Source organism: Aplysia californica, unplaced genomic scaffold, assembly GCF_000002075.1.
Source record: "Aplysia californica isolate F4 #8 unplaced genomic scaffold, AplCal3.0 scaffold00363, whole genome shotgun sequence".
NCBI classification, from domain to species: domain Eukaryota; kingdom Metazoa; phylum Mollusca; class Gastropoda; order Aplysiida; family Aplysiidae; genus Aplysia; species Aplysia californica.
The window spans coordinates 85043-96910 of record NW_004797633.1 but is presented as its reverse complement, the minus strand read 5'-3'; the positions used below and the strand labels follow the sequence as shown (position 1 = coordinate 96910).

Sequence of the window (11868 nt, the reverse complement as noted above, 5' to 3'; positions counted from 1 at the left end):
CTGGTTGTTTGTTTGTATGCTTGTTCAAGTTTTTGTTTTTTGTTTGCAGAACAGAATTTGAGTCATTTCTATGACCTTAAATTGCTCATCTGAACATTCTTGATGTTGAAACAATCAATGATTTATTTTGTCTCATCTTTAAAAAAAGTAACTTATCCCCAAAGAGAATAAGATTGAAATTGTTAAGCCATATGACTGAATTCCTTTGCGTTTTTTTGGTCGGATAGCGTTCTTGTGCCTTCGAATACACTTACCGACCTGGCTCCTCTCTACAGAAATGTTCGAAAGACGAAAAAGAAGAGGAGTACATAGAGATAGAAATAAAAGGCAAAGCGATAAAGATTTCTGGGCAGAGCAGCTCCTCTGGGGATTAGGGGAGGGAATAAAGATGAGGAATTGTCAGAATTAAGTGTGGCCCTTGAGATTTTGTCGTTCCCAGTATGCAAATAACTAATTTGTAAGTGAAATGTTCTCCAAGAGTTCTCGTGAAAGTTTCTGAATGTCATTTAACGGTACTCTGTTGCCCCGCCTTATTGTTTCCCCACAGTCGTTGAAAAATAATTTTTCACATTTTTTGAACGATGTTTTTCTTCATTGTGCTTTTTATTCTGTAGGACATCTTTTAAAGTTCTCTGCTAGTCGTTGATTCGGTGTTATGTTGGTGGGTTTTTTTGTTACTCCTTCTCCTGCGTGTGTTACTTTTATCTTGATTTGTTGCTCGCTGGATGGGGTCGCTGTCGTGCCGATTCGCCGTAAAGATTTTGCAAACTCAATCACTTTTATTGGGTCTACTCTCAGTGGTACCTTTTAATGCTGGGTGTACTGTTGTTCGTATCTGTTTAGACGAAACTCAACCTTTATCGTGCCGACTCACCTTGAAATTCTTATCTATACGGTACAGAATGATATGTTATAATTCTAGTGAGGCCGATATCTCCGTCGCTTCTTATAGGAAAAATCACACACTCTCCAGAGCTCAAACTCTAACAATCTGTACGAAAAAGTGTGCACTACTTTCTAAAAACGCGACCGAGCCGGTTTTTCATGATCTTGCACGTAAGAAACTATAAAATTGTAGTTTTTGATTGCTATTTATCGTTATAGAATATTCAATCCGTTGATTTTCTGTTACATTTTCAAATAGCGTGGTCAGTATAGGTGCACAGCTGAAAGCAAACAGAAATATCCAAAGCGCACCAGATTAATTGTTGACTCTTTGTGTCGTTATAAATATACAAATATAATGTATAGGGAATTTTTTCAAAGGGTTTGCACATTGTATCTCCAATGTATTATGCACAGACTTGAAATACATATTTGATGTTTTTTCAAGTGATGTAGCCTGTTATCACAAAGCTTGTTTTGTAGAAACAAGATACAATTTAGAAGAAGGAATGGGGGGCTGTCGTGGCCAAGAGGTTAAGGTGTTGGCCTCTCATTCAAAGGTCCTGGGTTCGAATCCGGGTAGCGACCGAAACATTTTCTTCTCTAAAATTGTCTCCTTTCACCTCCTTTCCTGCTCTCTAGCAATGTTCTGTTGTCTGCTTTTAATTCCACTTTCTGCCCCCACCCCCTCACCTCCTTTGCCCCCTCCTCTGGGCTCCTGACTCTTTCTGCAGTCTTTCTACTGCTACTCCTTGGCTCCTCCTTACTGCTGTCTTTCTGCCACACCCCTGATCTTCTGGTAGGAAAAATCTACACCTAGCCTTCTCGGACAAGGGCGAAAAATTTCGGAGGGCCCGTGTGCAAGTTGCGCACGTTAAAGATCCCTTGGTGGTCTAAAATCGATAAGAGTAGGCTTCGGCCGCCACCCGGGCAAAATTCAAAATTTCCTACCAACTGAAAATACTAGGTGTGTCCCGCGCGCTCATATGACCTATGCAGTTGCGAGCGCCGTAAAACACTTTACAAAAACAAACAAAACAAAAAAGAAGAAGGAATAGACCTTTGTAAATCATTTACGTACACTGAGTAGATAGTGAGTCGCACTTGGTCTGATTTAGATCGTGATCCTTCCCCATGTCACTAGTGCTTTTGTCCTAACCTGTATCTTGTGAAATAAAGCATTTTGTGAGGACTCTCCATAAACTGCATCTCATTTCGTAATCAAGTAGAAAGTGTTCTTACTTTAAGTCTTTTACTTTAACATTAACTACATTAGTTTCTCAATCAAGGATGAAAGAAACTTTGCGTTGAAAATAACATTGCACCAAAAATAACATTGCACTAGGATCTTATGTCTCTGACTATTCACTGCGATCTTACAATATATCATCGACCTCAAATTACTCTTGGCACCCATTTGTCCCCTCGTTCAACACAATAAGAGCTAAATTAGACGCAGAGATATTCAATACTTAAGCAGAGAGCAATTATTGATTCAGTCTGCAGAGGCGTTTTGTGGGGGTTTTCTTTCTGCGTTCCCACCCTGTAGAGATCAGACCAAGTGTTTGGTACGGTCGTCTCACAATACCACGAGTACGACGGCATCGTGTGCAGAGTGCGTCCACACCAGATCATAGCAGGCTTGTTTGGCTGTGAAAACAAACACAAAGGTGAGCATTCACCCTAGTTCCAGCGGCATTGTTTGTTTAGAGCAGGGTCGTGGCATGGTGAGATATTCGACGACTACGTGTGCGAAAGGTGTCTGTGGTGTGATTGTGGTGGCATTGTGTAGGTTCATCACACCTTTCAATACTGTTATTTATGAGGCTTGTCCGTTATTGTCATGCCTAGATCTGTCTCCGATACAGCAGAGTGAGTGCAGAGCTATAAAAGCCAAAATGACAAATCAAATTCCCAAACCGAACCTGTTAAGGGTTACAGCCAGAACCATTTGTACTGGAGCCCAGAATGATATATGTTTCAGGCAAGCTAACTGAGCGACTGTAGGTAAAGTCGAGGAAATTGACTGTCAATGAGTTGAAGTATTTAAGTAGATTAGAAAAGAGTTTTAAAAAAACCCGTATCCAGCCCCAACCCCCTACTTCCTTCCCCTCAAAAACCCCGACATTTTTTTAATGTTAAAAAAGAAGAAATATTTGGACCTCCCCCCCAAACAACCCAAAGTAAAGTCATAAAAAGACCAACAACATTGATATGCCGACCGCTGTTACGCGATGCATTGAGTATCTGAGCTATCACTCGAAAGTTCGAAGTTCGATGCTCAGTGGAGTCCGAAAAAGCTTTCTCGTACTTTGTAGCACTTCATAGCCTGATGTCCTGTCGATTGAAGAACATTTCTTCTTCCTCCGTAATGTTCCACGTTGTGTCAAGTGCCGTGAAGGGGCCATAAAATTATAAACCGACCCTCCGAGAAAGTTTACCTGACTTCTTGTGTGTGTTAATTACCTGGGCGACTATCAAAAAGTGTAAAATATCTTGGGATCATATGGTTTCTTCTTGTCCCGATTACAGATATTCTGTTTCGTGGCAGTTTGACTCCTTATGAAGGCGTCGTTGATGATGGTTTTAAGACAAAGGTTTACGCTCTAAATTCCACTGAGGTTCACCTTTTCGTTTTCAAAATAAGCAGTTGAAGGCCTGTGCTTTGAAAATAAGGCTTATTTGTACCTTCCTTTCTTTAAAAGCATATGTGTAAATTCCTGTGGTCCTGTATAGTTGTCTGATGTTGGCCAGATTTGAACCTAGTACCTATTACTGAGGAGATACACTTGAACATCGTTCATTATAATATGATAAAACAGAACAGATAATTTTTGTTTCCCTTCTGTACTTTTATAGGGCTTAGCTTTTCCATACTGTGAACGGATCATAAAAGTACATTTTTAAATTTCTACACTGGTAGATGTTTACATGTGTTTGTGTTCTTCAGCAGTATGTGTAAGTTGTAAGGGGCAACGTGTGTTGGCATGTGCATGTGCCTTTCTATTTGTATAGATATATACATTTCATATACGACTATTAATATATATGCGTATGAAAAGAAAAAAGAGAAAAATCCGAATTGATAGAAAGGGCCTGAAGGACCCGGAAGACAGCTTTTGTTGTTTCCGTTCTTTAGTTTTTAACTTTTTAAAAATCAACAATATAGTGAGTGTACGCGCTAATACAACTTAATATCTCCATGTTGTAAAAAAACAAATTGTCAGTGTAGATGCTCTTTTGCGAAGGAACTCGAAATATTGTGAAAATTTTATCACTTGTCCATCTTTACGCCTCATAGGGGGTGCCCACTACGGCTGGATCGGGCCGATCGCCCGACTCGATCGCCTGAAACTGAGAACAAACACGTTTGTTTTTGAGGCGATCGAGTCGGGCGATCGGCCTGATGGGCCGATCCCATCTGTAGTGGGCACCCCCTATAAGAGTTCTTTCCAAGGATGGCTGCTACTGTTACCAACAAGCGTAGTATCTGTTGGTTTATAACCCCCCCCCCCCCCCCTCGTGTCTACCTCATCGGTTCCAGGGTCCTTTGTTATCTTTTGGCGTATAGTTCCAACTCTTTGACAATGTATACATTGATTTTTGTGCTTATTGCCCCCCCCTCCCCCTCCCTTTCAGACTTCTCGCCTCTGATGAAAGATGGGCTTCGCTTCGAAATGTTAGATCAGCCCTCTCTATGCGCGAGACCAATTTATCTCGCTGATTTTTAAAATCTTTTTTGGGTGTAATTTCTCATTTCGTGTAAAGTTTTGAAACCCTCTTTGTCCGTTTCCTGTAGAACAGGAGGCGAGAATCTGATGGGATTGGTTTTCCTGCGCGACTGTCGTGAATTATACTCCTCATCTTGCGTCAGTGCTTGGATGTGGTCTGGTGTCCCGGCTGGAGTGACGCGGCGGTGACCCAGACTTAATAAAACCCGACTACTTGGTCGAGGAGTGGCACTTGTACTGATCGCCTCCACGCAATTCCATCACAATACTGTATGATCGATTGCTATCTCTTCCCTTTTTATTGCAGGTCCTTTCCTTCATTTCGTATTGCAGGACAGGGGAGTATGACTATGAGATTTTTCCCCTGCCTTGTCGTTTCGCGAGATGCCGATACGGTCGTTCTCTCCTACGATAATGGTATATTTAGTATGGCGTTGTGATTTGTATGTATGTTGAATTTTTTTTCGTTCTCTCTCTCTGTCTCTGTCTCTCTCTGTCTCTCTGTCTCTCTGTCTCTCTGTCTCTCTCTCTCTCTCTCTCTCTCCCCATCTCTCCCACACACACACACTCTCTCTCTCTCTCTCTCACACACACACTCTCTCTTTCTTTCTTTCTCCCCCTCTCTCTCTCTCTCTCTCTCTCTGTGTGTGTGTGTGTGTGTGTGTGTGTGTGTGTGTGTGTGTGAATGTGTGTGTGTGTCTATCTCTGTCTGCCGTTCTCTAAGAAGTGTTTCTGTTTAAACCTTCTCAGGGAAGGTACATGTACTTGAATTGGAGCCAGTCGGCCTTGATTGTTGTTTTTTACAAAAGGGTTGTCTGGAAAATGAGTGCAGAAACAGAAATAGACTTCGAGGTTTGGAGTACATGGAAAAAGGTTTAATTATTATAGTGGTCATGGCGACGGTCCTGTTGATGGCATTGATTCATGTGAATGTGTGGGAGGGGAAGGACACTAAGGGTTATAAAGGTTAGGCTTTGTTTTGACACCTTTCTCACCGCCATATTTTCTGGAGAGAGGTCAACGGCTCTCCAGAAGACAAATGTAGTTGTCCCGGGCACACTTCAGCGATAGCTGTGATGGAAATGGATACACGCATACACACATAGGCACATACATACACACAAACATACACACATAAACACACACATACACACATACACCCGCACACACTCAAACACACACTCATACTTACAGAGAGACAAAAAGAGACAGACAGACAGACATACAGACAGACAGACAGACAGACAGAAAGAAAGAGAGATTCGGGTAGAGAGAGAGAGAGGGAGAGGGAGAGAGAGAGAGAGAGAGAGAGAGAGAGAGAGAGAGAGAGAGAGAGAGAAAAGCGATAAATGTGACGAAATTGACACAGTTGTTTTAAAATGAAGTGTTTGTTTTATCTAGCTACTTATGCGCTGCGTTAGACTTGTATCACTTACGAGTATGTCTCCCTCAAACACTTATCGGTATGTGTGACCCCATTGACGCTATACGTCGAAAACGGTGGTCTTGATCCTATTCCAGCTGCCATGATGTCGAATCTGTGCCAACCTTCTCTGTTCTATGTACCGGTATCAGTCGGAAGCTCAGTATATTATAGTTTTCTTTGTCAGAATGAGGTCCGCGAGTGGAGCTTTACATTGCTTTCATTGCACAGCTGGGTCACATCACGTGATCGACATCCTGAGCGTCGATAGGAAGGAGATTCCACTCCGGTCAAAAGCTCCCTTGTATCATCGCTACTACTGTTGTGACTCTGTCTTATTTTATTTCAGGGATCGTGCATCTAGAAGTGTGTTCGCTTACAAGTGTTGTCGAACTATTGTTTGGGGGTAATGCAGCTACCAAATGTATTCAAAGCGTTTACTTAAAATATTGAACGGGGCCAGTTCCTTCGTTCGAAACGTTGCCAGTGTTTTACTTGATTTTAAATGACTTCTCCAGGTATGATGGGATGTCAACCGACTCGTCGAATTTTAGTCTGCAATTTGCTCCAACTGTCCTTTTAGTGACCAATACCCTCGACATTTCCAAGCAATCGCATTGAAAGTACCCATTTTATGAGCACTTGAGACAATGTTATCTTTACAGGACGGGTTTCCATATGAAGACAGTCACAAACCGTGTGGATGCGAATTTCATGGACAGAAAAAAGCTTTATTCACACTCTGATACACATATATACTGATACGTATACACCCTTTCTGTTTATGAAAAGTTCGAGACGACATCATGAAGAGAAGATTCATTCTGTGGACGTAGAACGTTCCAGTTATCTTTTGTAGATGTTTTTAAAAGCACATTTTGTAATTGTGGTAAAAGTGTGGTATAATATATTGTTAAATGAATGTTTTATCTATTTCTGTGTTAGAACCTGACTCGTGTCCCCTCGTACCGACCAAATCCACGAGAGTTGCAGAAAAAGAAAACAGAACTAAAAAGAAAACCTGTACGAATAACGCAGTTCTGCTTCTTTTTTTAAAAAGTACTTTTTGTTTCTGACCTCATGGTCTTATTGACTCAAAACGGCCAAATATGTCAGATAGAACTTTGTAATTTCGAGGTAGCAAATGGTTCAGCCGGTATCGTGATTTACTACGATACAGATGTCCCTGTTCCAGATTCCACCCAGATGTTCTTATACTAAAATTGTTTGGGGAATGTTCAAGGCTGCTTACCTGGCTTAGTCCTGTCGGAGATGGACGTTAAATTTGGAAGTCCTGTCTCTTAAATGACCATAGCTTGTCAGAAGGGGTTATTAAAACTATACATTTCACGCTGGCTCGTACGGTATGGTCTCTGTAGAGTTCAGCAGGCTGTTTCATTTTTGAATTTGATAATTGATGCAGTTTGTAACGAGCAATGTGCTGTCAAGCGTGAAAGAAACAGTTCTGAAATGATCTGATAAACAGCTGTTTGAAACTTTGTAATTTAGTCCTAGCTGTATTATCGGAACAAGGAAAGATAAAAACCAAGTCTAATGTTTCCTGACTTACGGGCACTCCCTTCCAACGACTACATAGTTTTATATCTTCAGCTTGAAACAAGTTTTATCGCATACGTAGCGTATAATCTATTATTCAGTGTGTGGTAGTAAAACGAAACCTACTTACGCTCACACACGCACCGCGCACACACGCTCTCACGCGCGCGCGCACACATACACACACACACACACACACACACACACACACACACACACACACACACACACACACACACACAAACACACACACGTACACGAACACATGCACACAAACACACACACACCCACACATTCACACACTCGCATTTGCGTTTGCACACAGGATCAAACACCCCAAAGTACCCACCTGCATTCACGCACCCCCCCCCCCCCGCCCCCCCCCCGCCCTGCGCCACACACATACTCGTGTATACACTCGCGAACACACAATTAACATACACACATTAAACAGAGAGAGAGACAGACAGACAGACAGACAGACAGACAGACAGACAGACAGACAGACAGACAGACAGACAGACAGACAAAAGGGAGAGAAAGAGAATGTAATATGTGTGTGTGTGAGAGAGTGTTTGTGTTTTACACACACTCCTCGCTCTTTCTCCCTCTCCCTTTATTATTGTAATCTTTCCGCATAAAAATCTGCAATCACTGAAGCATATTGTATTATCAAATTTCAATACTTCTCTCACGCTTTCCTTTCAGGTGGTGACCTAGTGTAGGTGGCCAAGCTACACCAGTTCTTCATTACCAAGTGTAAACACGGGGATGATGTCAGAACACGAAACCCGGGACGCCAGAGGCCGACAGTGTTACTCTCACCTGAGTTATGCATCGTATCGATTTCCTCGGTCTTAGCGGTGCAAGGGTGGGTGAGTGACATAAATATTAGTATTGGAGTCGAAGTATCACACCATCGTGACAAGCGTCGATTCAAGTCCGAATAATTCATAATTGTTCGACTTGGGGCATTGGCAGTCCCTGTTTAATTAAGTCGAACGTAAGTGAGATGTGTTGAGTTTGGATCGTATAATTTATGATTCCACTTGTGCTCCTCGAATATTTGGGTGATCTACGGTTTGCAGTGGCGATGTAAGGCGGACAGGTAAATGTTGTGGCCATTCCAGGTACTACAATGCTCAGGAAATACATAACTCTGTGGAAGCGGTCTCCGTTTGAGAAATGTCGCTTCTGGCCGCTGCTGACCACTTTAGTGCTCCTCATCATCCTACTGCAGGTATGGCACATGGCGCTCCTGTCCCGCCTGGAGGCCAAGGATGCTCAGCGCGAGGACTCGAGGTCTTTGGTGGGCCGGCAGCTTCAAGGTCGGATGTTCAGGACAGTCCTGGAGGAGATGGAGGAGCGAGTGACCAACTCGTACCGCTTCGACCGCAGTGGAACCTACCACGTCCTCGACAACTTCTTGACCTCCGAGCACGTGGTTCGCGGTCGGAACTTGTATGACGTCAGCGTCGTGACCCAGTGCTCGTCCAATCATCTCCACCACCTCTCGGACCTCGCCCAGCGCTGGAATGGGCCCATCTCCGTGTCCGTGTTCACTTTCGACGACGATTTCGTCCACACTGTGTCGAGCATGCTCCATTTCCACTTCTGCAACGATCACATCTACCGCCACGTCAGCTTTCACCTAGTCTATCCCATTAGTCGCGCGCCGAAACACCTCGAAGGTCTGAGGGACCTCAAATTGTCGTGCGCTGACCACGACCCTTCTTCCTCCTCGAGTGTAGACCTCAGTCCCGCCCAGCTCGGCGCAGGACCCAGCGTCGCGAATTACGCCAGCGAGGACTTAGAGTACCCCAACAACCTGTTGAGGAATCTCGCCATCAACTACGCCCAGACGCCATACATTTTCATGATAGACGTCGACATGGTTCCTTCGGAGAACCTCCGCCAGGAATTCCAAAAGCTGATGTCTTCACACATCCAACACCCTCACTTTCCCGTCGCCACCACCAAAAACAATAGCAGCAGCAGCAGTGGTGCTGACGCAGCTGTGGCCAACCCACTTTCAGCCTTTGTCGTGCCAGCATTTGAAATTCAAGAAAAGGTGCCAATCCCAAATACAAAATCTGAATTATTAACGCTGTGGTTGAAGACACAGGTGAGACCCTTTTATTGGGAAGCGTGTAATCCTTGTCAGAAATTGACTGACTATGACAAGTGGCGACGGCTGGGTAAAGGAGGTCCGCTGGCTGTAGCATATTCAGTGGAGAGAAATGCGTTATGGGAACCCTTCTACATTGCCAAGACCTCAGTGCCACTTTATGATGAGCGTTTCAAGCAGTACGGATTTAATCGTGTCAGTCAGGTAGGTAGCTTTGTTGAGTCATGCCTGAATGCATATTTGAGAGCGTGCAGTTTTCGAATGTGTGTTAAACGTTTTTTAAAATCAAAATCTTACGCTCTTGGGAGTGATTTCTTTCCTTTTCTCAGTTTCTCTCTGTTTTGTCTGTCTGCCCGTGTATCTCTCCCCACTCCCCCCTCTCTCTCTCACGCTCTTTCTCCCTCTGTCTGTGTGTGTGTGTGTGTGTGTGTGTGTATGTGAGTGAGTGTGAACGTGTGTGTGTTTGTGTGTGTGTGTGTGTGTATGTGTGTCTGTGCATGCGTGCGTGCATGAATGTGTGTGTGTGTGTGTGTATGTGTGTGTCTCCCACAGGTGTTTTATCTCTCTTCCATGGTGTCACTCCCCTCTCGTGCATTCTCTCCCGTCTCGTCCCAGTACCCATCCTCTTCCCTATCAACTTTTTGTGTATGTTTGTTTTTGCATACGCTTCTCCAAAAAAACAACCAAAAAAAACCAAAAAAAACCCGGGTTTTTAAAAACCTTGTCTGCCCTTTTTACTTCGCTGTATCCTTTTTTCTGGGATTTTTTTTTCGTTTTATCGCCGATAACGCATGAACTTTGCCGTGTGTTTGGCAAAGAAGCAAAACATCTATATTGACCCCCATAACGAGATTTGTTTTACAGTGCAATTCATAACTATCCAAAGAGGGGGAGAGAGAGAGAGAGAGAGAGAGAGAGAGAGAGAGAGAGAGAGAGAGAGAGAGAGAGAGAGAGAGAGAGATGAAAAATGAAAAACACGTGGAGGTTGGGGTGGGGGGATAACAGAGGGATTAAGAAAGTAAGAGAGCAAAAAGAACAGTCTTTATTATCCCTGAAACCTACACGTCCATTCATGTGACTCACACCTACACGTCCATTCATGTGACTCACAAGACAGGTGCCATGGCGTTTTCTAATCCCGGTATTTGCAAGACGCCCCCGGTAGATTTTGAACGTCATTTTTGTCTTTGCCCGAGCATCTGTTCAGCTCCTGGAGAATTCTCTGTTCTCCGAGTCTAAACAACCTCTTACTTACTCTAGTGATTGCCCTTCGTACTCCTGTCTTCACATTACTTTAATTAATATGATTTTAGTGAACTGAAGAATTATGACTGAAAAATTGGAAGTGAGTGGGTGGTTGGCGCGCGCTCAGGTGTGGTTTAATCTTTCTTTCCTTTCAAACATCTACCGTCCTTATCTCTCATCCTCTTTCTTTATATACAACTCTCTAGTAACTCATCTAATCTTCGGCCATAAAACTCTTTCATGAAACTAAAAATACTCAAAGTAAAGGGTGAATTATTTTTTCCTAATTTCACACTTCTCTCTGTCGCCACACTCTTCTAGCTTTGTTTGACTGTTGCTCCTGTGCTCTGTCTGGAATTGTGTCGTTTATTATAATCGATGTTTCCGCTTTCTCCCCGTTCGTCAGCTGCGCTAAAAACGGTTCACATCCTCTCTCAAATTTATGTGTACTTTTCTTTATTTCTCTGGCCAAATTACGGTAATAAGTCGACGATTTTAAGCGTGCCCCTCAGAGGCTGTCATTAAATTGATGTGTGTGTTTCTCAGCCCGACACTTCCATCCAGACGTGTTTATCAAGTCGATATTAGTGGAAGTGTTCTCTTTTTAAAACTTTCTTTATTCGTAGAGCAGATGGGAACTATCTGACCTACAAGGGAAGTCATTAAAAATGTTAAAAACCCTTCCTTTGGCAAAAGATAAAGAATACACAGAACACTTTTAAAATCGAAGTGGTCATACCCTTTCACGCCTGCCACATATTTCATGTCTAAGTCTATTATTAGTGTGAAAGAAGAACATGCAGTTCGTTTTTGTGGTTGCTCTGGCAGGCTTGGATTGTTCGATCACAAGGGTGTTAACATTGTTTGTTCGAAAACTTCTAGCCAATGTCGTGGTCTTG

The 11868-nt window shown here is 43.1% G+C and overlaps 1 protein-coding gene across 1 annotated transcript in view; it reads left to right on the top strand.

Moving 5' to 3' along the window:
- Positions 1-9930, top strand: part of LOC101858725 (beta-1,4-glucuronyltransferase 1) — a gene marked incomplete at its 3' end in the record, with an annotated part of 20971 nt that extends 11041 nt beyond the window's left edge. The window contains 1 exon segment of the mRNA XM_035971024.1: positions 8305-9930. Coding sequence (XP_035826917.1) covers positions 8735-9930 — 1196 coding nt within the window.
- Between the last annotated feature and the right edge of the window lie 1938 nt (positions 9931-11868).